Source organism: Talpa occidentalis, unplaced genomic scaffold, assembly GCF_014898055.3.
Source record: "Talpa occidentalis isolate TD23 unplaced genomic scaffold, MPIMG_talOcc4v2.1 talOcc4.15, whole genome shotgun sequence".
NCBI classification, from domain to species: Eukaryota; Metazoa; Chordata; class Mammalia; order Eulipotyphla; family Talpidae; genus Talpa; species Talpa occidentalis.
Window position 1 is genome coordinate 40,369,863 of NW_023601543.1, and position 27,033 is coordinate 40,396,895.

Here is a 27,033-nt window from a genome sequence, read left to right on the forward strand (position 1 = left end):
AGATGTGGAAAGACATGGATTGGAAGAATCAATATTATCAAAAATAGCCATCTCACCCCAAGAATTTTGTGGATTCAATACAATTCCAACAAAAAAAAAATATCAGCAGCATTCTTCAAAGAAATGGCAAAAATAATGCTTAAATTCATATGGAATCACAAACTACCCTAAATAGCCAAAGTGTTCATGACTAAAAAGTGGAAGAATAGGGGTATTACCCTTCCAGTCTTCAAACTACACTACAAAGCCATTATAATAAAAAACAGCATGCTACTGAAACAAAACAGACACATGGACCAATGGAATAGAATTGAAAGCCCAGAAATAAAATCACACATATACGGTCAACTAATCTATGACAAATGAGAAAAGAATATACACTGGAACAATGAAATTCTCTTCAATAAATGGCACTGAAAAAATTGTACTGCCATATGTAAAATAATGAAAACAAATTACTATCTCATGCTATGTACACAAATAAACACAAAGTGAATGAAAGACTTGGATTTAAGACCTGAAACCATAAAATATGTAGGAGAAAACTTAGACACAAATATTCCATTACCTGAACTTCAGAATCACCTTTGAGAACTCATCTCCAGAAGTAAGGTAAAAAAAGAAAAATAAAAAGAAAATAAACAGCTGGGGCCATAGCAAATTATAAAGCTCCTGTATAGTCAAAGAGGCAGTAACCAAAATGAAGAGACACCACACTGAATGGGAGAAAATTTTTGCCCACCATACATATGAGAAGGGACTAATATTGAAGATCTACAAAGAATTTACAAAACTCAACAAAAACAAATCAAACAAACCAATCAAATAATTGGCAGAAAAGCTAAATACACACTTCTCCAAAAAAGAAATGCAAATGGCCAACAGGCACATGGAAAAATGTTTATCATCAATTATTATCGGGGAAGTGAAAATCAAACCACAATGAGATACTATCTCACACCAGTGAGAATGGCCACATTAAAGAAAAAAAAAATAATAACAAGTGCTCACAAGGATGTGGAGAGAAAGGAACTTTCTTACAATCAGTACCCAATCAGTACAGTTCTATCTGTAGCTACTGATTGAATATCAGTTCTGAGACTAAACTTATTCCTTTCTCTCATCTATTCATTTCTCCATACACAATCATCCTTTATAAATAACCACTTTTATTATTTTATTTTGTATTCCTTCAGTTTCTATGTACAAATACAGGGAAATGCATGCAAATTTATATGTTTCTTAAAGATTTATTTATTTATGCATACAAGAACTAGGGTACAGGCCAGACATGTGGGTGGGGTGGGTGAGAGGATTCACCAGAGACAGAGCAGGGAACAGAACAGGCACATAGAATGAAAGATACTGCTGAGGGTAGCAGTGTGTGAGACAGGAGAGGTCTGCTTGCCATTTGGGTAGCTCCCTGGTGGCCTGGCTATGGAGCTTGTGCTGCAGAGGCTGCAGATAGCCTCACAGTGCTGTGCTTAACCCCTTGTGCTACCAGGGAGGCCCACAAGCAAATTTATATTGGCGATCTTTCCATCTAATGACATAGAGAACTTCCTTTTTCTTTTTGATTTTAGTGCAATCTTTCTTTTTACAATCGAATTTTAATTTTTTTCCCTCATTTACAAAACTATATATTTTGGGGAGCGCAAATTTGGGAAACAGGCTATAAAATGGTTAGAAAAATGATATCTCTTTAGGAATTGGATCTGAAATCTAGAATTGTTGAAAGTAAATGGTATTCAAGATTATAACAGAAAGGTATAAATAAGACTAGGTGAAGTGAAGAAAAATCTAAATATGTACATCTATATATAACATTAAATATCTATTATTCCTACAGATTGAATGTTTGTGACCCCTTCCAAATTCAAAATTGATAGGCTGTAACCTAATGATCAATGTGATGGTATTATCTAAAGGGTAGTCCTTAAGATCCACAAGATAAAAGGGCCTACCTGGTGGAGCAGGGGTTAAAGACAGCTCTATCAAACTATAGCCAGCCACTACAGCACGAGTTTGATCTCTGGCCTGCCAGGGAGCTGACCCACATGGTGCAGCAGACCTCTCCTGTCTTGCCCACTGCTCCCCTCAGCAGTGTATTTCAGCCAATCCACCTGTTCTGTTTCCAACTCTGTCTCTGGTGAATCCTCTCACCTCCTGCACTTCTGGCCTACACCCCAGTTCTTGTATGCATAAATAAATAAATCTTAAAAAAAAAAGATTACCCAAGGTATGGCTTTTGGGAGGTATTTTCAAAGGTCAGAACCCTTGTTAATGGAATTAGTGTTTTCATGAAAGAGAACTCACAGAGCTACCTAGTCCCCTTTCATCATGTGAGGACACAGTGAAAAGGGCCATCTATAAACCAGAAAGTGGACTTTCACCAGACATCAAATTTCCGAGCATCTTGTTCTTGCACCCTCCAACACACAGAACTGAAAAAGTTTTATGTTGTTTACAAGTTACACAGTTTATAGTATTTTTGTTGTAGCAGTGCAGACTAGGTCAAGCTCTCACTCTCTCTCTCTGTGTCTCTCTCTCTCTCTCCCATAACTTGCCTATCTATCTATCTATCTATCTATCTATCTATCTATCTATCTATCTATGATCTAGAAATTCTCTGTAATCTAATTTTTCTTTCTAATTATGTATATACTCAGAAAAGAATGTGACAGGCATATTCACAGAATTATGTAAAATAATTGATAAATATGTGTCATTTTTCCAGGGGCACTTGTGGTTTATCATTAAATATGGTAACAAACTAAAGCGGGAATAAAAGGTCTAAAAGTAAATGATTGCATTTAGAACTCTCTGTGGGTGTATGTGGGAGGTGGAGATTATTATTTACATATAGCATCTCTATATCTTTTAAGTGTGTGAAAGATCTGATTTCTTCTTTTCTTTTTCTTACTTTTTCTTAATACTAAGGAAAAGAGAAACTTAAAAAATATAAGGACATACAAATGAAGATTGCTATAAAACATTATTAAAAATACAGATTCAATGCAATCATGATAAAAATTTCAATACCATTCTTTAAAGAAATAGAAACAAAATTACTGAATTCAAAAGTAGCCACAAAAGACTCAAATAGCCAAAGTTAACCTAATAAAAAAGGGTGGAAATGGTAGTATTGCACTTCTAGGACTCAAACTATACTATTAAGCTGTAATAGCAAAAACAGCATGATATTGGAACAAAAACAGACAGACCAATGGAATAGAACTGAGTTAAGAAATAAAACTACAGGGTCTCCCCTGGTGGTACAGGCGGTTGAGTGCAGTGCTGTGAAGCTGTCCGCAGCCTCTACAGCACCAGTTCGATCCCGGCCTGCTGATGAGTGTCCCACATGGCCTGGCAGACCTCTCCTGTCTTGCCCGCTGTTCCCCTCAGCATTGTATTTCGTCAGTCTGCCTGTTCTGCTCCCTCTCTGTCTCTGGTGAATCCTCTCACCCACCTGTGCATCTGGCCTGTACCACAGTTCTTGTAGAAAATAAATAAATAAATCTTTTTTTAAAGAAATAAAAACACAATTATATGGACCCCTAACCTATGCTAAAAGAGATGGAATATACAATGGAAAAATAAAGCCTCTTAAATGAATGGTGTTGGGAAAATTGGGCTGCCACAGGCAAAAGGATGAAACTAGGACACTATCTTAAACTATACACAAAAATCAACTCAAAAAAACATAGGCAAAACACTTCATGTTATAAGCTTCAGAAATATCTCTTCAGATTTGAAGTACACCAGCAGCAAGGAAAACAAAAGACAATGTAAGCAAGTGGGAATACATCAAATCATTGTTTAACGTAACTTACCACCAGGGAAATGCAAATCAAAACCACAATGAGGTACCACCTCATACCAGTGAAAATGGCTCATATTTAAAAAAAAAAAAACAAACTGGAAATAACAGTGCTGGTGAGGGTGTGGGGGGAAAAGGGATCCTCTCACATTGCTGGTGAGAATGTAAACTAGTTTAATCCCTATGGCAAACTTCATGAAATTCTCAAAAGACTAAATATGAATCTGCTGTATGATTCAGCAATTCTACTCCTAGGTGTCTACCAAAAGAACATATAAACCAATAATTTGAAAGGAAACCTGAGGGGAAGGGTTGAGAATAGTGTGGGTGGGAGTGCACAATGGACTAAGATAGGGCACTTTGGTTGCTTTGGTGGTATAAGTGCTATAGTGACTACACCAGAGGGTGGAAATCCTACACTGCCAAAATAGTAATGAGGTCAATAAAAATAAAAAAAAAAAATGTAAAAAAAAAAGAGCATTGCTCTTTTCAACCTAAACTCAGAAACATCTTAAAATTAAGCTTCAGAACATGGAATAAAATGCTATCAGATTTTGGTCTGAATATTTTAGGTATTTAATAAATAAAGCACACAACTATTTAAATAACCTCTATAAAATACACAACAAAAAATATCAGCTCCTCGTACTCACAGAAGACATGTTTTTATTTATTACAGTTCCACAGAAGTAGAAATGCTCATTTGGGAGTAGTTAGTGTTTACTGTGGTAAGGCCATTCTGTGAAATCAAACACTCAGTTGTTCTTTAAAGCAGTTTATGAATCCACTTTGCTTCAGGCTGAGGAATAAAGATGAAAAATACAATTAAAATAATGTAAGAGCTAAGATTATTTTTGAGTTATATTTTGTTTCTTGATTTGAGTCTGTATTGCTATTATTTTCCTCCTAGTGGTGCTTAAACTTTATCTATTAATTACAGAGGGTTCCTTGTGTGTTTAGGACCACACAAAACACAATGTCATAGATGGATGGGAACTTGGTTATCATTTTTATTATTGAAAATTGAAAATGCAAGGCATTGTGCTCTATTCCAGACCTACAAAGTCAAAGTCTGGGATGGCATCAACAGTGTGTATGTTTATCAATTGCCCTGGCTGATGGTAACAAACACTGAACATTCAGAAGTACTGAATGTTAGTCCAACTACTAATAATTGTGTAAAAACCAAGTCTCAGTAATATTACATTATGATTCTAGGATCTCACAACTATTTTAATGAACTAGAACATTCAAAATTGAGAATATAAAATGCAAAAATACACTAGAAATAATTGATAATCACTCTAAATTCCACCACAATAAATCAAGTATTTCCATATTTGTATACTATTATCTACTGTTTGCCTACAAGCATGCAAAATTTTTCTAACTTGCAATAGCAAGTTGTTTTTCCCTGCTACTTTCTCTTAATTTTATAGAATAAACTTTTACCTCTAATTCTTAAGATTTCATAATTATTTCAATGAATGCATACTATCTTATGTTTTATATTTTACTAAGCTATTTTCCTAATTTTGTACATTTAGTGTAATTAGTATGTTTTCTTCTTTTAGACAATCACAATCACCTTTAAGCATCACCATTTTTCTAAGATTTATTTATTTTTATACAAGAACTGGGGTACAGGCTAGAGGTGCGGGGGTGGGGTGAGAGGATTCACCAGAGACAGAGGGGGGAACAGAACAGGCAGACAGACCAAAGTACACTGCTGAGGAGAGCAGCGGGCGAGGCAGGAAAGTTCTGCCCCACCATGAGGGTATCTTCCTGGCTGGCCGGGAATCAAACCAGCACTACAGAGGCTGCAGACAGCTTCACAGTGCTGCGCTCAACCCGCTGTGCCACTGGGGAGGCCAAGAATCACATTTTTATCACTTTTAGGAATATCTTTTTGCTATATTTTTAAGGTAATGATTGTTTACAACATTATATGAGTTAGATGTTTAAGTTCACTTCTTCAGATATATGTTACCATACCACACCCAACACAAAAGCACCCACAATACTCCATTGGACCCCTCTTCCCTTTGCTACGTGGCACCCACTCTCCCCCTCTGATAGACACAGTTCTAAAGATTTCTAGGGGTTTTTTTTTATTTAATTTCTTCTGTATTTTCTTTTTGTCACTCTATAATTCACATACGAATGAAATTGTCATTCCTAGGTATCTATTCAAAAAACACAAAAAGTACTAATTGAAAAGGAAATCTGCACTCTTTTGTTAATTACAAGAGTGTAATAACCAAGATGTAGAAACCACCTAAGTGACCACAAACAGATGAGGGGATGAAGAAGATATGGAGTATATACATAATAGATTATTCAGAGATTAAAAAAAACAACAACTTATGCTATTTGCAGCAATATGAAGTTGGAAGGGATTGTGTTAAGCAAAATAATCCAGAAAGAGAAAGATAAATACTGGAAAGTATAATGTTGGTAATATATAGAATATAGAGAAACCAAACTAAGAACCAGAGAAACACAAACTCAATATCTAACCCTTGAAAAATGACTATAGAATTGAAGAATTCAAAGGTGAGTGTAGGCGAGGGGAAGAAAGAAAGAAGGAAGGGGCCTCCCTGGTGGCGCAGCGGTTGAGCGCTGGGCTACGAAGCAGCCTGCAGCCTCTGCAGTGCCTGTTTGATCCCGGCTGCTCCCCAGCCACCGGAGGAGTGTCCCACATGGCACGCAGACCTCTCCTGACGCCCGCTGCTCCCCTCAGCAGTGTACTTTGGTCCTTCTGCCTGCTCTGCTCCCCGCTCTGGCTATGGTGAATTCTCTCGCCCTCCCGTGCTTCTGACTGTACCCAGTGCTTGTGTAAATAAATAAATAAATAAATCTTTAAGAAAAAAAGAGGGAAAGAGGCACAATGGAATTTGGTGATGGACTATGGATGATTTGGTGGTGGATACACTATGGTGGTGATAACTGACGAGGAGAATGCTAATGTTACCACAATTAAAAAAAAAACATGAATTTTAAGTAAAAAAGCAATATTATATGATGTAAATTTTCCGAAAGAACACTCAGTTTACAGTGCTGATAATATAGAAGAGAAAGATTAAAAGCAGGAACATTTCTTAGGAGGTTACTGCAGTAATAAAGAGATAGTAGGGTCTGGGACCATGTTGATAGTAGTGTAGTTGAAGAGAAATGTTCAGAATTTATAATATTATGAATAAACAGGATCCAACAAAGTTTGTGAAAGGTGAAAAAGAATAAACTATTTTTAATGTATCCTAAATCTTATTCTCAATTTAATGGGACTGTGCCTTGACTTTATTAATGTTTTCTGTAAGCTTTTTTTAGATAGCTATTGTTAAGACAAGGGAAATCTCTATTCCCTTTTCAATGAGTGCTCTCACCCTAAATGCTGAAAATTCTTTTTCTGAATGTCTACCTTTCTAGATTTCAGGAATAAACTATTTGAGAAAGAATGTAAAGATAGAGAGCATATGTGATATATTGAATGTTTCTGGAGAAGATTAGTTACAACTGAAGGACAAGTTGCAAATGAAGAGTTTAAGTAAGATCATAGATGCATCTGAGTATCTCCACTGTTTAACTTGGTGATTGAAACAGAATAATTGCTCAAAAATTTGTTGTCAGAAATGAAATTTAATTTTACTAAATGTGAACTTTCAACTGAAAAAGTAAGTGGTCTTAGGGGAAGCTGAACTTTTAATAAGATAACTACTGAAGAGGAAACCAATCACAGGGACAAAAGAGCAATATAAATGAGAGCATAAACACAGTAGTGACATTAATAAAACCATAGAGATTTGTGTAATGCTTTCATACTTACAAAAACCTTTCATACACTTCTTAATTTGAACAAAATAATAATTTGTTGTTATGAATATGTTTAGGTATTATTATCCTAATTTTCAGATGACTTAACCCAAAGCACTCACACATGCTACTTAACAGTGGAATTAAACCTCAAAGTCATTTTTCTTGTCCATTGAAATTTAGAGAGTGACTGAATATAAAGGTGGCAGACAAGGGTATGGGTGAAAAAATAGTCTACATATGTAGATTTGAAAATACCTAATAGAAAAATGAGACTAGAAGCCATACTAATAGGTGCATGCTCCCAAGTCAGTATGTAAATAGTAGAGATCAGAGAACTGAATCATAGAAAACAACTTTGAGTTTGATGTAAATGAAAGAATTGTCATAAAATGAGCTAAAGAAATAGCAGTCAAAGGGCAAGAAATAAAAACAAAAGAGTAGAAATTCACTGGAATTAGGAGACACATTTACTGTGAAAATAAGTGTTCACAATGGAATGAGGATGGAGACCAAGTTATAGCATTGTGTGAAATGCCATTACAGGGGACCATAAATGAGCACATTTAAAAGAAAAACTAGAAAAAATGAACAGGGAATAATTTGAGTGTAGTATCACTAGAAGAAATGTTACATATAAAATACCTCTAAGTTACAAATATAATTAATAGATGAATTGAAAACAAATAATCTTATCAGGAAAAGAGGAGAGGGGATGATGCCATGAACTAAGTCTTCATCTATTATAGAAGAAATGAATAGAAAATGTGTAAAACTGAGAAGTCACCATATAGATATATTTAGAGACATAGAAACAATCAGCAAATGAAATAAGACAAAAACTCATTAGTATTGTACTATATTTGTGCCATTAAGTTATACTGATACTTGACTATCTTGTCATCAAATACAGTGGGATGGATTAAAATAAAACAAAAAATGGTGGCTTTTAAGAATAGGTAAAATCAGGAAATGATAGTGTCAGAAAAAATAACTACCTCCTATGTCATGACTATTGTACATATATCTCTAAATATTTTGAATATTTCTAGAAATCAGAGTGGTACTTAAGATTTTTTCTATCCTTTCCAAGAAGGATTTTGTTCAATGGAATCATTATTTCTTGTTTTCTAGTAGTTCAGCCACCTCTACTAATTCATTGGGCATATTCCTCCCTTATTCCATCTAAACTATGAGCAGAGATATGATCTACCTCTATCAGTCACCTTTATTTTTTAAAATAAAAATTTTATTGAAGTGCTAATGGTTTACATCATTGTTAAGATTTTTGAAGTATAGGATGTACCCTTTCAGATGTAGTCACCATAGCATACCCACAACAAAAGATCCCATAGTCCTCCATTATAGTCCATTGTACATTCTTCTTACCCTGTTCCCACCCCTTCCCTTTTCTTTCTCCCTCTGGATGCCTCAATTCTTTGGTCAGCTACCTGACAAATATAAAAAACTAATTAGGAAGAATACCTTCATTCTTATGTTAGTTGAATCACTTTTTACAATAGCCAACATATGGAAACAACCTTAATGACCCAAAACAGATGATTTGATCAAGAAGATGTGGTATATATATACACAATGCAATACTACTCAGTGATCAAAAAATATAAACTCATGCCATTTGTGGCACCATGGATAGAGCTGGAAAGTATTACCCCAAGTGAAATAAACCAGAGGAAAATGATAAATACTGGATAGTATCAAATATATTCAGAGATAACCAAGCAAAGGTTATAGAGAAACCAAACAAAGGGTCAGACTAAGATAATCTTTAAAACCAACTAACAGGCATCTTTAGAAAACACCAAACGCATCCTTTTATGATGATCACACCATTTTGAAATTTATAGCTCATCAAATTCTATTCTCATTTTGGGCATGAATAAACAGGCCCATAATAAGAAAATAAATTACTTGCTTTATTTTATCATAAAGTAACAAATTGAACTTGGTCCCACATTTCTGTAATTTTTCTATGTTTATCTTCAATTTGTGTTTTGGCAAATTTCATGTAGAATAAATATTTTGAGTTATCCTTTGGTTTTAAACAAACATCTACTTTCTTTGTATAGGATTATTTATAGTGCCATGTTTTGGATTTTCTGGTTTGTGTCCTTTTGAATTCTAATTAACTACAGAATTTGAAAAGGTAAGTTGTTTAATCAGATGCTTATTATTGAGTATAATGTTATGTAACCTGTGGGTGTTCAGTAGTGACAATACCTGCTGGGAAATGGTATCAATTAACTGATACTATTCAGGAAAAGGTGACAAGATAATGACCATCTAGTTTATTTACCTGAACTATTTGAACTGAGTTGGTTTCTTTTCCCTGGTGTTCATATAGTCTGGATGTAATTAAAATCTATATGCATCATTATTTGAGGCATCTTGATAGAGTAGAGCTCCATGATTATGCATAATACAGTAGAAGATATTATGTTAAGCACTTCATATGATTATTCTGCCTTTAAGGAAGATCCCACTAATGTTACATTTTACACTGGAGGAATATGATGATGATAATGTTTGAGAAAGCCATCCTGCCATTAAGTGGTAAAAAATTAAATCAAAGCTGACTCTGAAACTGTTTGTAGTAGCCACTAGATTATACAACCTAAATAATACTTCCTGTTTTCAAATAACTTAATTATTTCAGAAAAACTGGGAGATCTCCCTGCTAACACATTTTAGAACAATAAAATTTCAATTACAGCAATGGTCAGTTTCAAAGTTGATGACTATTTTTACTCAGAAGTAGTTGCTGTAGTTTTGGTTCCTGTTGAAAACGACCTTATGGAGAAGATAATTTTCACCAGAAAATATAACAAATAAGACAGATGAAGGGTTAATATTATGATTCATAAATAGACAAAAAATGATGTACGTAACTGATGAAAAAAATGGACAAAAGATAAAAAAGCATAATTCTAAAAAGAGTAAACCCAAGGAACCAATAACATTGAAAGGATGTTCAAACTCACTAGCAGTCATAGAAATTCAAATAAAAGTATCACTGATAAAAAATTAAAGTAATTTAAATTAGATTTTGCCTCCATTATAATGAGAAAGGGAAGATCTATAACATTATTAATGGGCAAGCAGAGAAGTTTGATTACTTCATCATCTTTAAATAAAACAGTAACAAAACTTCAGTGACTCCTGTTTTCCTCACTCCCATCTGCTCTGTGTGTTTAAATATTTGATATGGTAAAGTGAATCTTGGATAATGAAGTGATGTAAAAGATAAAATGACACAAATTTGTGACAAATGTCATCTGAGGAGTACATGCAAGGTAACAATGGATGGAAGTAAGGATAATGAGTTGGGGGAGACAAGCAAAATTTAAAATTCAGAGGGGATGAGGGGAAAGAGGAAGAAACAGGAAAAAGAAGGGGAGAGGACACTGACGCTGGAGTATTTGTAGAGGGTGAGTGAATTGTGTGCCTATATGAATATGTGAAGTGGTACTCCCAAAATTATATAGTTATTAAAACAACTGGAAAATCAACAGAATTTATAAAAAATAAAAATACTTGCATTTGAAAAGTGGGTAGAAATAAAACAAATTCAGAATATATGGTATTTTGTTGACTAGAATTGTGAATTGTACTTTCATAAGTTGACAATAAAAACAATAGCATTAGCTATATCTTCACTGATTTAAAGGAATGATCTGGATGTCATTAAGTGAACAAGTCAGACCATAAGTATGAATTCAGTACATTCAAAAGAAAATTATTAAACTGGTTACATATGTTTCTATGTACGAGGATATGGCATAGAAGATATAATGACAGCAGGTGGCTAACAACAGTTGTCTTAAAAGGATATACATGCACAGCTATATGAAATGGAGAAGTGGATATGAGTATGTGGACCTAAATTATTTTCTTTACATATTTGTTATTGTTTCAATTGTTATATATTTACTACTTTTATTATTTATTTAAAGATTTATTTATTTATACAAGAACTGGGGGATAGGCCAGATGTGCGGGAGGGTGAGAGGATTCACCAGAGACAGAGTGGGGAACAGAACAGGCAGACTGAAATACACTGCTGAGGGGAGCAGCAGGCAAGGCATGAGAAGTCTGCTGTGCCATGTGGGTATCTTGCTGGCTGCCCGGGATTGAACCTGCGCTGCAGAGGCTGCAGACAGCTTCTCAGTGCTGCACTCAACCACCTGTGCCATCAGGGAGGCCCTATTTATTACTTTTATTAGTAAAAAAATACATACAAAGAAAAAAATTAGAACAGGAAACATAATACTGTAAATATAATACTCATTTTCTACCTTATTAAGTGTAATGCAAATAATGCTTCATTCATGGTTGAGAATCTTGTCAAACTTTACAAATGTAATTTCAAATGTGAGTTATTTTAATTCAGGAGTGTAAACAGAGATGTCCCAAAAATACAGAAATAAGGTACTCTATGTTTATGAGCTGCTGTGGCATTCAGTTGGACTCTGGTTGAAGAGGGATATTCAAAGACTTGGTCCTTCCAGTCATATTGAAAAAGACCCAAGTGGGGAGTCCTTGGTGGCGCAGCGATTGAGCACTGGGCTGCGAAGCTGCCTGCAGCCTCTGCAGTGCCGGCAGCCTCTGCAGCGCCCGTTCAATCCCGGCCACCAGCGAGGGTCCCACATGGTGCGCAGACCTCTCCTGCCACCCGCTGCTCCCCTCAGCAGTGTATTTCGTCGGTCTGCCTGTTCTGTTCCCCACTCTGGCTCTGGTGAATTCTCACACCCTCCAGCGCTTCTGACTGTACCCGGTGCTTCTATAAATAAATAAATAAATAAATAAATAAATAAATAAATAAATAAATAAATAAATCTTTTTTAAAAAAAGAAAAAGACCCAAGACTCACTAAACAATCTGCTCATAAATGCCAGTGAAGATAGTTATATATCTTTTACAGACAATCACTTAGAATATAAAATATACTTTTTTGACTTTCTCACTTCTATTTCTACAGTAGAAGTGCTTGGAGAAAGGAATGTTAGAATGTTCACTAGTGGTATGATCTGCATCTCCTTGAAGAGACCAAATTTATGACTAACAAAACATAGCCCAATTGTTTTGAAACTGAGTACAATTAAATAAAAATACAAGATAAAGTTTACTTCCTGCATGGAGTCTGAATTCCAATGGTGAATGTAACAAATAAATGAATAAATATAGAATTTTAGTCATAGGTATATTCTATGAAATGAAACAAAGTAGGATTCAGGGTTAAGAGAGTGACTTAATAGTTGGTGGGGCAGGGGATAACATAATATATGGTAATTAGGGAAGGCTTCTTCAAAAATATATCATTTAAACTGAAAAATTTAAAATTATCTAAGCAAAGAGCTGATGGCAGAGTATTCCAAACAGAGATGACCAAGTATATAAAAACCTTGGCAAGAAACAATTTTGGTCTTCATAGAAACAAAAAGATTGCCAGTTTGGCTACCTTATAAAGGAAGAAGGACAAAGTGGTGGAAATTATATAGGAGATATATTATATAGGCACTGAATGTGAAGGTAAGAAGTTTCAGTTTTATTCTGAATGTAGTGGGAAACCACTGGAGTATTTTAAATGGTGGAGAGTAGGGATAGCAAGAGTAACTGGGAACTATTGCTGTATTCCAGGAAAGATGATGGTGTTTTGAGCCCTTAAGGTAACAGTAGTGGAGATAGAGAGAATTGGACAGAATCAGGATATATTCTAGAAGTAAGTTAGTCAAGTTTTAATGATTAATTTTATGAGGGTATAAGGAAAGAGGAATCATAGATGATATGCAGATTTTCAAAGACTGAATGGGTATTTGGTGATGTCATTTACTGTGATGGAAAACACTTAGGATTAATAGGTTTTGAGATGGGTTAATAGCATTGTCAAGACATATTAGGTTTGAGGTGTCTAGTAAAATCTACAGTAGAAAATTCAAGTGTTTAGATAAAAGAATGTGTAACTCAATGTAAAGATCGGAGCTGGACATATTAATTTTCTATTCACTAATACATGGATGGTATTTAAAGCTATTTTATTGAATTCACCAAGGGAGGATAGCAGATTTGGAAAGTGCAGCACCAATAATTACATCATTCTACAGTTAATGGTAAGGAAGAGGAAGATACAATAAATGTGGTGAAAAGTTACCAGTAAGTGGGAAGAAATATGAGAGCATAGAGTTATAGAAATCAAGTAAAGTAAATGTTTTTAGAACATGGGAGTTAGTTTAAATGTTTTTGGATTCTTGGGGGAAGTCAGTGGGTCCAAGGTGACCTCAGAGGAGATTCCGTATTTTATTCACCAGAGATTCATTTACATTAACAGTGGAAAATTGCACTCGAAGAATCTCATGCCTTGGGGCAATAATTAAACAAATTTTGGTCATCAGAAAACATGAAGACTGCACCAGAAAGGACACAGAGGAGATTTATGCTTCATTAAACAACAGGTGGGTGGAGAGAGATAAGTGAATGCTGCTGTCAGTGGCAGGAGAGTGTAATACAAATTGTAACACTTTCACCTGGCCAAGTATTCAAACATAGGAGGGGAGAGCTCAAGAGTATAGAGGTAAACATCTTTGAGTGAGAGTAAGTATGTGTGGAGGAGCTAGGATGCTCCCAGCAGATCAGGTCCTGAATGAAAAGAATAAGAATAACACTCTATGTTGTGATTTCCCTGACTCACCCCTCTGGACTAGGTCTGACCATATGAAGTTCACTGACAATACACAGACAACAGTCACACGTCTGGAAACCAAAAATAAGAGAGTTATTGATGTTGCTAAAATATGAGCCATTCACCCCAGAGTATTCACAACAGCTGTTTGATCCTTCAAAACCTTCCTCCAGGGCCTCCCTGTTGGCACAGCAGGTTGAGTAATATGCTGTGAATCTGTCTGCAGCCTCTGCAGTGTGGGTTTGATTCCCGCTGGCCAGGAAGAAACCCACATGGTGTGGCTACCTCTCCTGCCTTTCCCACTGCTCCCCTCAGCAGTGCTTTTGGTCAGTCTTCCTGTTCTGCTCCCCACTTTGTCTCTTGTGAATTATCTCACCCTCGTGCACCACTGGCTTGTACCCCAGTTCTTGTAGAAATAAATAAATCTTTAAAAAAAAAACTAAAACTCTTAAAAAACAACCTTCCTCCAGCCCTTGACTCAGGAACTGCAAGATTAAATCTCCAGACATACTAAAGCACAGAAAGACTAAACTACTGAAATCATAAAAAAATCACAATAATCCTGAATAGCTAAAGAGCTCCTGACTAAAAAGGAAAATGGAGGTATTACATTATGAGACTTTAAACTATACTACAAAGCCATGATAATTAAAACTGCATGCTTCTGGAGCAAAATAAAAAGACACACAGACCAATGAAATCAAATAGAAAACCCAGAAATAAACCTGCATATTTATAGACAACTAATCTTTGACAAAGGAGCAAAGAACATGCAATAGAACAGGGACAGTTTGTTTAATAAATGATGCTGGGAAAACTGGACTGCTACATGCAAGAATGAAGCTAGACTACTACCTTACACCATGTACAAAAATCAACTCAAGATGAATAAAAGAATTAGACATAAGACCTGAAACCATAAAATATATAGAAGAAAATATAGGCAAAATACTACATGTCATACATCTCAGAAACATCTTTTATTTTAAAGATTTATTTATTTACACAAGAACTGGGATACAGGCCAGAGGCGTGAGAGGGTGAGAGAATTCACCAGAGTCAGAGTGGGGAGTAGAACAGGCAGAGAGACCAAAAACATTGCTGAGAGGAACAGCGGGTGAGGCAGGAGAGGTCTGCCATACCATATGTGTATCTCTCTGGCCGGCCGGGAATCGAACCCATGCTGCAGAGGCTGCAGACAGCTTCACAGTGCTGTGCTCAACCTGCTGTGCAACCAGGGAGGGCTCAGTAACATCTTAAAACACATCCCCCAAAGCAAAGACAGTGAAGGAAAAGATGAACAGCTGGGACTATATCTAACTAAAAAGCTTCTGTATGGCAAAAAAGACATTAACCAAAACAACAGATACCATACTGATTAGGAGAACATTTTTGTACACAATAGTACTGCTATGGGACTGATCACAAAGATATACAAATAACTCGCAAGACTTAACAAAAACAAAGTAAACAATCCAGTCAAAATATGGGCAAAAGAGCTAAAAAGACACTTCTCCAACGAGGAAATGAAATAGCCAACAGTTATATGAAAAAAAGTTCAACATCACTTATAATCAGGTAAGTACAAATCAAAACCACAATGAGATACCATCTTACACCAGTGAGGATGGCATATATATATATATATATATATATATATATATATATATATAAAACAGGAAACATCAAATGTTGGATAGATACAGAGAAAAAGAAACATTCCTACACTGCTGGTGGGAAATCAAACTGGTCCAACCACTATGGAAAGCTGTGGGGAGGTTCCTCAAACTACTAAAAAAAGGAGCTTCCATATTACCCAGCAATTCCACTCTTAGGAATCTACCCAAAGGACCCCAAAAAAAAATTCAAAAGTATACCTGACACTTATGTTTATTACAGCACTGTTTACAATAGGTAAAACCTGGAAACAACCCAAATGCCCAAAATTAGATGACTGGATCAAGATGTGGTATATAGATACAATGGAATATTACACAGCAATCAAAAAGATAAATTCATGCCATATGCAGCAACATGAATGGAGCTGGAAGGGATTATGCTCAGTGAAATAAGCCAGAAAGCAAAAAGAGAAATAACTGATGGTTTCACTTATAGGAGGAATGTAGGGGAACCAAATAAGGGATCATAAATAGAATGCTTATAATAAATTAATCAACAAAAATTAACAGGCAACTATAAATCGAAGACATTCTGTAGGGCAGGAGGAATGAGAGGGAGCACAGCAGGGGAGAGAAGGGGACAAGGGACTATGGTGATGGTGCACAGGTGAATTGGTGGTGGGATTTTACAGGTACTACACCTGAGAGGAGAAAGCATACATTGCAAAAAAAGTAAGAATGATGCATTTATATATATATATATATATATATATATATATATAATATCTATATATAATATATATGCATTATATATTATATATTATATATATAACACATATGCATTATATATTATAAAATAATGAAAATATATAAAATAATGAATAAAATAATAAATATAATAAAATATAATAAAATATAATAAAGTAATGAAATGATATATAATAATATAATAAAATAATGAAATGATATATAAAAATATATATAAAATAATGAAAATCACAGTGCCCCTGCTGGAAGATAGATGAAGTTCAAATCTCTAAGTTACCATTACAGAAAAACATAAGGAAATATAAAGCAGTAAAATGGGCAGAGAGGAAAAAAAATAAAACACATGACAACTTGAGTCCTCAAGGAACAAGACAAAATTAATCTCCAGGGCCTCCCCTGGTGGCACAGGTTGTTGAGTGTCATGCTGTGAAGCTGTCCACAGCCTCTACAGTGTCGGTTTGATCCCTGGCTGGCCGGTGAGGGTCCCAGATGGTGTGGCAGACCTCTCCTGTCTCACCCGCTGCTCTTCTCAGCAGTGTATTTTGTCAGTCTGCCAGTTCTGTTCCTTACTCTGTCTCTGGTGAATACTCTCACCCTCCCATATATCTGGCCTCTTCCCTGGTTCTTGTATAAATAAATATATAAATCTTTAAAAAAAAAAAAAAAAAAGATCTCCTGACTCCAACCTCAAAGATATGGAAGATATTATTTTCCAAACAGAGAGTTCCAAAATTGTCATGGTATGAAAATCAAAGAAATTTCAGAGATTTCAGAATATCATGTCAAACTGATGAAGAGTTCTCTGAAAATATAATCAAATAGGACACAATTCTTAAAAACGAGTGCCATGAAAAATCAAGTTCATGAAGAGAAGGTAGAAATTAAATCTTTAAATTAGAAAGTAATGAAGTTGCAAGCTATAAATTGATTAATGAATGAGTTAAAAAAAAAAAGCAGAAATCTGTGTTAGCAGAATTGACCAAATGGAAAACCAACAATATGACCTGAATATAATAATGCACAAAGGACTCAAGTGGAAGAAATAAGGGGCAACAAAGAAAAAAAATTGAAGAAACACTTTGACAATTAATTAACTTAAGAAAGGCAATATAAGTATAATGGATTTCTCAGAATGATCAGAGAAAGACAAGAGAACAGAAAATTTATTCAAAGAAATAATAGCAGAAAACTCTCAAATATGAGGAAAAACAAGCTATTAAAGTCCATTAAAATAAAAGAACACCTTATTATCTCTATGTAATTCGACCTACACCAAAACACATATTCATGAAACTACCAAGAGTTCAAGAAAGGATAATGAAAGCAGCCAGGGAAAATGCCAGGTAACGTATAATGTTTCTCCCATCAAGCCTTGCACCAGACTTCTCTGAGGACACCACACAAACAAGGAGAGAAAAGAATAGCTTATTCAATATGCTTTAAAATAAAAATTCCCAGCAAAGAATACTATGTCTTGCAAGATTCTCCTTCAGATATATAAGGGAGAAGTAATCTCTCCCCAAACAATTAGAGGCTGAAGGAGTTTCCCAAAACTATACTTCCCCTACCAGGAATGTTGAAAGGAGCTCTCCTATCTAAATTAAAAAAAAAAAAGAAAATCCACAAGAACAATAATGAACAGGTAAATATATAAGAAAACTAAAGACAAAATGATAATAGCAAATGTTATATATCGAGTCATGGTTAATGTAAATGGATTAAACTCAGAAATAAAAAATCAGAGTGGGTGATTGGATCAGACAACATTCTGATAGCTCCATGAGACCCATCTGAGCTGCAAAAACAAACATAGCCTAAAAGCTGTTGGTTGGAAATCAGTCTTGTAGGCAAATCAGGCCCAAAAAAGCAGAAATAGCATACTTACATCAGCAAAATAGACATCTAATTAAAAAAGGCAACAACAGACAGTGATGGATATTATATAATGAATAAGTCACCAATACTTATGCACTAAATGAAGAAGCATCAAAAAATGTATGTCTAGAGGCGGAGCAACATGGCCGCAAGGAGAAGCTGCGAGTAAGATCTCCCATTAAAAAAAATGTTAATAGGGAGGAAAAGCGGCAGGTCCCAGTGAGAACTGGGACACGGAAGATAAACGGACGACTCCAGCAAACTACCCGAAGAAGAAAGTTGCCATAAAAGAGGACTAGAAGGGAGGAAAGCTCAGAACCCTGCTCCCCTCCCCCACCCACAGAGTCGGCACTCTCCGACCCACAGAGAGGAGGAAAAAAACAAACTAAAACGACCAACAAGAACAAACTACGCAGCAAGCGGGACTGTGAGTGGAAAGGAACTATTGCAGCCACCACACCCCGTGAACGGGAGCTGTGGAGAACCCTGCAGGATTCGCTGCTGCCGTCAGCGAACGGCTCCTGGCGCCATTAGAGAACAAAGGAGACTCTGGAGACCTGCACACAGCCCCAGGCCTGCCAGTAAGCTTGCGTGGAAAAGCAGCATGCTGGAAAAGCAAATGCGGATCAGGATCTCAGCTGCCCAGGTCCCGGCGCCTGTGACCTAGGCTTGCAGGGAGACGCGCTGGGGACCCTCACTGAGGTGAAAGTCCCTTACTGAGTAATCAGAAACCAGGCACGCGGACACGGGAGCAGGGTGCAAAAGGTGCCATTGCTGCAGCCACTGAACTGGGCTACAGCCCACATCCTGGACCTGAGGGCTTTGGAACTGAGACCCGGGGAACGAAATTCGGGGCGTGGGTTCTCCACGTCGGCGAGGCACAAGGCAGACACAGCACCCCAAAGCCGTCGAGGTTCTCCCTACCATTCCCACTCTGTTCCCTGTCCCACGGGGTGAAAAACACAGCTCCCAAGGGCTCTAGGAGAGATCTCTGGCGCCACCTAGCGACCAGAAAAAAAGGCACTAACACCATTCTACAGAACAGACTGCTTGAAACCAGTAGAAGGCGGAGCCCGTGGCCAGCTGGGAAGTTAGCCCAACCCAGGCCCATTCAGACCAGCCCTCTGAACCCACAGGGGGAGCAACACCCACGGACAGGGCAGACAGGGCACACAGAAGAGTGTGCCTGAGACCAGACATGCAGGGAGTGTGTCCCGCATCGCCATTTTAGAACAGGGACATTTCTTATGTAAAGACTGCCTGCAGAAGGCTCCCTCAGGAGCCAGAGGTGAGCGGGGAAGCTCGCCCATGCCAGGCCCCTTCTGGCCTGCAGTACAAACCCAGAGGGGGAGCAGGAACCCACCGCTGGGGCAGACCAAGTGCACAGGGGAGTGTGTCCCCATATTGGCATTTTAGAACAGTGACCTTTCTTTAGTAAAGACTGCTAGAAACTGACAGACGCTCCTGGAGGAGCCAGAGGGGAGCGGAGAAGCTCACCCAAGATGCCGGCCAGTCCCAGCAACACAGTGTCCCAATGCATACGACAAATTAGAAAACAGACAGTAGGGAGTAGAAGAACCACACTAAACCTAACAACCCCTCAGGAAAAAAGCACACCACAAAAAGAAAACCACCCCCCAGATTGCAACGACAGTAACTTGGAAGAACTTCTGAGCCTTCCAGAAAGAGAATTTAAAATTGCCGTGATTAAAAAAATGACAGAAATCATAAAGGAAAACAATGATCAGAAGAAGGAAATTGAGTCCTTAAAGAGGGAAAACAATGGTCAGAAGAATGAAATTGAGTCCTTAAAGAGGGAAGTAAAAGAAACGCAGGAGATCAAAGAATTAATGGAGGAACTAAAGGACTCTGGGAAAAGCAATGAAAGCAGAATAGATGAAATGGAAGAATGAATAAGTACTCTTGAAGACACAGAAATAAAAAGAACCAAAACAGAAAAGGAAAGAGAAATACGAAGGAAAAAGAATGAAGAAAGACTTCGGGAACTATCTGACTCCATGAGGAAAGGAAATATAAGAGTTATAAGAATACCAGAAGGAGAGTAGAGAGATGTAGGGACAGAGAAAATATTCAAAGAGATAATTGAAGAGAACTTCCCAAATGAAAGAAGGAGCTGAAAATTGATATACAAGAAGCAAGAAGAACACCAAACTTCCACAATGAAAGGAAAATTACATTAAGACACATAATAGTAAAGCTCACAAGAATCCAGGACAAGGAAAAAAATAATGAAGCTGACAAGAGGGAAGAAACAGATAACATTCAAAGGAAAACCAATCAGGCTGACATCAGACTTCTTTGAAGAAACACTATGGGCAAGAAGAGAGTGGAGGGACATAGTCAACAGACTCCAAGTAAACAGATGCCTACCAAGAATACTCTATCCCGCAAAGCTCTCCTTCCTCTATGAAGAAAGAATAAGGTCCTTCCCAGACAAACAGAAACTCCGGAATTTCATTATGACTAAACCCCCACTCCAAAAAATACTACAAGGAATCCAAAAGCCAGAACCTCATAGGGACGAATAACAACGAAAGAAGGCCAAAAAAAAGTTATTAAAAGAATAAATAAATAAAATCAAAGGAAAGACAAACACAATGGCAAATACAGATGCTAACATATCAATATTAACACTAAATGTAAATGGACTAAACTCTTCAATGAAAAGACACAGAGTTGCAGCCTGGATTAAGAAACAAAACCCAAACTTTTGCTGTCTCCAGGAAACACATTTAGCTACAAAAGATAAAAATACACTCAAAGTTAAAGGATGGAAAACAATCCTACAAGCAAATGGACCAAAAAGAAAGCAGGAACAGCTATACTTATATCAGATAAAACTGATTTCAAACTCAAAAAAATAAAAAGAAGAGACCCCAAGGGTCACTACATTATGATTAAGGGGACAGTACTTCAAGAAGAAATAACACTCATTAACATATACTCACCCAACGAAGGAGCACCAAAATATATCAGACAACTATTGTCCTCTCTGAAGACAGACATCAGAGAAAACACATACATAGTGTGAGACTTCAACACACCACTATCAACAATGGATAGATCAACAAGACAAAAAATAAGTTAAGAAACTAAAGCTCTAAATAAGGACCTAGAGCATTTGTGCTTAACAGACATCTATAGAACACTAAATCCCAAAAAAACAGAGTACACATTTTTCTCAAGCACACACGGATCATTCTCCAGGATCAATCACATACTGGGGCACAAGAAAAATATCAACAGATGCACCAAGATTGAAATCATACCAACCATTTTTTCTGACTATGAAGGCATCAAACTAGAAATAAAGCACAAAAAGAAGGCAAGGAACTTTCCTACCTCATGGAGATTAAAAACCACACTACTGGAAGACCACTTGACTAATGAGGAGATCAAAGAGGAAATTAAAAAATTCTTTGAATTGAATGACAAGAAGGGCACCAATATCCTAAATGTATGGGATGCAGCAAAAGCAGTAATAAGAGGAAAATATATAGCAATAGATGCTCACATCAAGAAACAAGAAAGAACTCAAAGAAACAACCTAATCTCAAAGCTCAAAGATCTAGAAAAAGAACAACAAAAAAACCCCAAAACCATTAGAAGAAAAGAAATAATAAAAAACAAAGCAGAAATAAATGAAATTGAAACTAAAAAAACAACCCAAAAGATCAGTGAAACCAAGAGCTTGTTCTTTGAAAAAATCAATAAAATAGAGAAACCCCTAGCCAGGCTCACAAAGGAAAAAAGGGAGAAAGCACAAATAAACAGGATCACAAATGAAAGAGGATAAATCACAACAGACACAGCAGAAATCAAAGAATAATCAGTAACTACTATGAACAGTTATATGGAAACAAGTTCAACAATCTAGAGGAGATGGACAAATTCCTACAACTCTACAATCACCCAATGCTAGATAAAGAAGAAATAGAACACCTAAACAGACCAATTACAAGCAGCGAAATTGAAATGGTAATCAAAAACCTCCCCCAAAACAAAAGCCCAGGACCTAATGGATTTACAAATGAATTCTACCAAACATTCAGAGATGAATGAGTGCCTATCCTTCACAAACTCTTCCAAAAAATTGAGAAGGAAGGGACAATACCAAACACGTTCTATTAAGCCAACATTACACTAATACCAAAACCGAATAAGGGCAACACAAAAAAAGGAAAACTACAGGCCAATCTCCCTAATGAACACTGATGCAAAAATCCTCAATAAAATTTTAACTATCAGAATCCAACAATGTGTCCATAAGATAATTCACCACGACCAAGTAGGATTCATCCCAGGGACACAGGATGGTTTAACATTCGAAAATCAATCAACGTTATCCAACACATCAACAAAAAGAAATATAAAAACCATATGATAATATGAATCGATGCTGAGAAAGCTTTTGACAAAGTGCAACACCCATTCATGATAAAAGCCCTTGAAATCCGTGGGATACAAGGAACTTACCTCAACATCATAAAGGCCATCTATGACAAGCCAACAGCCAGTATCATTCTCAATGGTATAAAGCTGAAAGCAATTCCATTAAGATCTGGAACAAGACAAGGATGTCCACTCTCACCACTGCTTTTCAATATAATACTGGAAGTCCTAGCCAGAGCAATAAGACAAGAGAAAGACATACAAGGAATCCAAAAAGGAAAAGAAGAAGTCAAACTATCACTATTTGCAGATGATATGATAATGTACATGGAGAACCCCAAAAACTCCACAGAAAAACTAATTCAACTCGTCAATCAGTTCAGCAAAGTGGCAGGATACAAAATCAACACGCAAAAGTCAGTAGCCTTCCTATACACAAACATAAATCTGAAGTAGAAGAAATAAAAAAAAAATCCCTTTTATTATCGAAACAAAAAAATCAAATATTTGGAAATAAATCTAACAAAAGAGGTAAAGAACTATACAAAGAAAACTATAAAAACACTGTTAAAAGAAATATAAGAAGACACAAAGAAATGGAAAGACATCCCCTGTTCATGGATTAGAAGAATAAACATTATTAAAATGGCCATCCTACCAAAAGCAATATATAGATTCAATGCTATTCCAATCAAAATTTCAATGTCATACTTCAAATTAATAAAACAATTATTGATGAAATTCATATGGAATCACAAAAAACCCCGAATAGCTAAAGCTCTCCTGAAAAATAGAAGGGAATGGAGGCATCACACTCCCAGACTTCAAACTATACTACAAAGCCATAATCATCAAAACTGCATGGTATTAGAACAAGAACAGACATACAGACCAATGGAATCGAATAGAAAATCCAGGAATAAACCCACAGATTTATGATCAACTAATCTTTGACAAAGGAGCAAAGACTATGCATTGGAGCAAAGAAAGTTTGTTCAATAAATGGTGCTGGGAAAACTGGGTTGCTACATGCAAAAGAATGAAGCTTGACCACTACCTCACACCATACACAAAAATCAACTCAAAATGGATTAAAGAACTAGACATAAGACCTCAAACCATAAAATATGTAGAAGGAAATAAAGGCGAAACACTACGTGATGTGCACATCAAAGACATCTTTACAGACACATCACCCAAAGCAGTGATAGTAAAGGCAAAGATAAACAGCTGGGACTACATCAAATTAAAGAACTTCTGCACAGCAAAAGAGACAATAACAAAAACAAAGAGAAACCCCACCTACTGGGAGAACATTTTTGCACACAACCTAATGATAAAGGACTGATAACAAAAGTCTGCAAAGAGCTGATGAGACTCAACAACAACAAAGAAAATAATCCAGTCAAAAAATGGGCAGAAGAGCTAAAAGAAACTTCTCTGAAGAGGAAATGCAAATGGCCAACAGGCATATGAAAAAATGTTCAACATCACTTGTAATCATGGAAATGCAAATCAAAACTACCATGAGATACCATCTTACACCAGTGAGAATGGCACACATTAAAAAAACTAGCAACAACAAAGGTTGGCGAGGGTGTGGAGAAAAAGGAACTCTTCTGCACTGTTGGTGGGAGTGCAAACTGGTCCAGCCACTATGGAGAGCTCTGTGGAGATTTCTGGACCTACTAAACATAGAGCTTCCATATGATCGAGCAATTCCACTCCTAGGTATTTACCCAAAGGACACAGAAACATCAATTCCAAAGAACACCTGCACCCCTATTTTTATAGAAGCACCATTTACAATAGCTAAGCTTTGGAAACAGCCTAAATGCCCAAAAATAGATGACTGGATCAAGAAGATGTGGTACATATATACCATGGAATATTACTCAGCATTCAAAAAAGATAAACACATGCAATTTGCAGCATCATGGATGGCGCTGGAAGGGATCATGCTCAGTGAAGTAAGCCAGAAAGAAAAAGAAAAATACCGGATGGTCTCACTCATAGCAGGAATCTAGAAAACTTAAATAAGGGACCAGGAAAATGAATAACTATAAGAAAGTGAAAACCAAAATCAACAAAAAACTATGAACCAGAGACACTTTTTGGGGGTTGGGGCGGGAGGGGAGGGATAGTTGTCAGAATGGGGAATTGCAATTGTATGGGGAATATAAAAATAAAATTTATTATTTAAAAAATATATATGTCTATATATGTCAAAATTACTGAATCTGTAAACAGACATTAGCAGCAACACAATATAAAATGGGACTTCAACACCATACTTTCATTAGTGGATAGCTCAATGGAACAGAAAATTAATAAGGAAACAATACCCTTAAATGAGGAATTTCACCACACCAGCTAAATAGACATTGATAGTACACTACACCCCTCAAAAATGGAGTACACATTCTTCTCAGTCCACAGAAATCATTCTTCAGAACAGAACACATGCTGCGTCATAAAACAAGTTCCAATAAATTCATGAAGATTGAAATCATATCAAGTATCTTCTCCATTCACAATGTTATTCAACTAGAGATCAACAACAAAAAGAAAGGGAAAAATTCTCTTAGGTGGAGACTGAACAACTGACTACTGAATGAGTGTTGGATTAATGAGGAAATCAAAGTAAAAATTTAAAAATAACAGAGACAAACTAAAATGAAGATATATCCTACCAGAACCTATGGGCGACAGTAAGAACAGCACAAAGAAGTAAGAATATAGCAATGCAGACCCACATCAAGAAACAAGAATGAGCACAAATGAATATTTTACCTGATAACTTAAGGATCTAGAAATAGTAGACCAAAGAAAGCCACAAGCCCAAAGAAGGAAGGGGGAAATAAAAATTAGAGCAGAAAGAAATTAAATAGAAAATAAAAATAACGTCAAAACGGTCAATACATCAAATAGACAAATGCCTAGCTAGGCTCACTATGAAGGAGAAAACTTCAACAGAATCAGAAGTGAAGCAAAGGAAGTCACAACAAATATTTCAGAAATATAGAAGGGCATAAATGATTACTATGAATATCTATATGCCATTAAGTTGAACAGCATGAAATTTTGTTAGAAATATGCAACCTTCCAAATTTGAATCAGGAGGAAATAGAAAATCTGAACAGACTGACTGTAATCGAGGAATTTGAAACAGTAATCATCTCCCACAAAACAAATGGCCAGGTACAAATGGTTTCACTCATGAATTCTACCAAACTTTCAAATGAACTAATACGCATCCTCCTCAAACTTTTCCAAAAAAGGAGTAAGATAGAATGCTTATAGACACATTTTATGAGGTCAGTATTACTCTGATATGAAAACAAAGATGTAACAGAAAATTACAGGTCAATATCTTTTACGAACATAGATGTAAAAATCTTCAACAAATTCTTAGCAAAACAAATTCAACAATACGTTAAAAGAATCATCATGACAAAGTGGGATTTATTCCAGGGAAATAGGGATGGATCAGCATTTGAAAATCTATTAATGTAATTCATCACACCAGTAAAATAAATGTAAAAACCACGAGAGTCTAATAGGTGCAGTGGAGAATGCAACAGGATTCAACTTCCATTTGTAATTAAAAATTCTCATGAAAATGGAGATAGATGGAACTTAACTCACAATGATAAAAGTCATATATGACAAAATCACAGCTAACATCATACTCAATAGTAACAAACTGAAAGTTTTTCTCTAGGATCAGGTACAAGACAAAGACATTTGCTCTCACCACTACTTTTCAACATATTCTTGGAAATCCTAGATAGCAAAATTAGGCATGAGAAAGATATAAAATAATTCCAAATTGGTAAAGAAGACATAAATCTAAAAGAAAAGTGATCACTACTTTCTGATGACATAATATACATAGAAAACTCCAATGACTCAATAAAAAAATTAGAAAAACAAATAAGTTGATAGGTTATAAAATCAATTACCAAAAGTCACTTATATTCCTATTGATATATGCAAACAAGGAACTAGCAGAAATCAAGATAACA

The 27,033-nt window shown here is 36.1% G+C and overlaps 1 protein-coding gene across 1 annotated transcript in view; it reads right to left on the minus strand.

Annotated features, from left to right (window-relative positions):
- Nucleotides 1–4,465: 4,465 nt before the first annotated feature.
- Nucleotides 4,466–27,033, minus strand: part of CYLC1 (cylicin 1) — a 67,018-nt gene continuing 44,450 nt past the window's right edge. Inside the window, exon 5 of the mRNA XM_037511628.2 lies at nt 4,466–4,619. Coding sequence (XP_037367525.1) covers nt 4,587–4,619 — 33 coding nt within the window. The 3' untranslated portion in view covers nt 4,466–4,586. The remainder of the gene's footprint in view (nt 4,620–27,033) is intronic.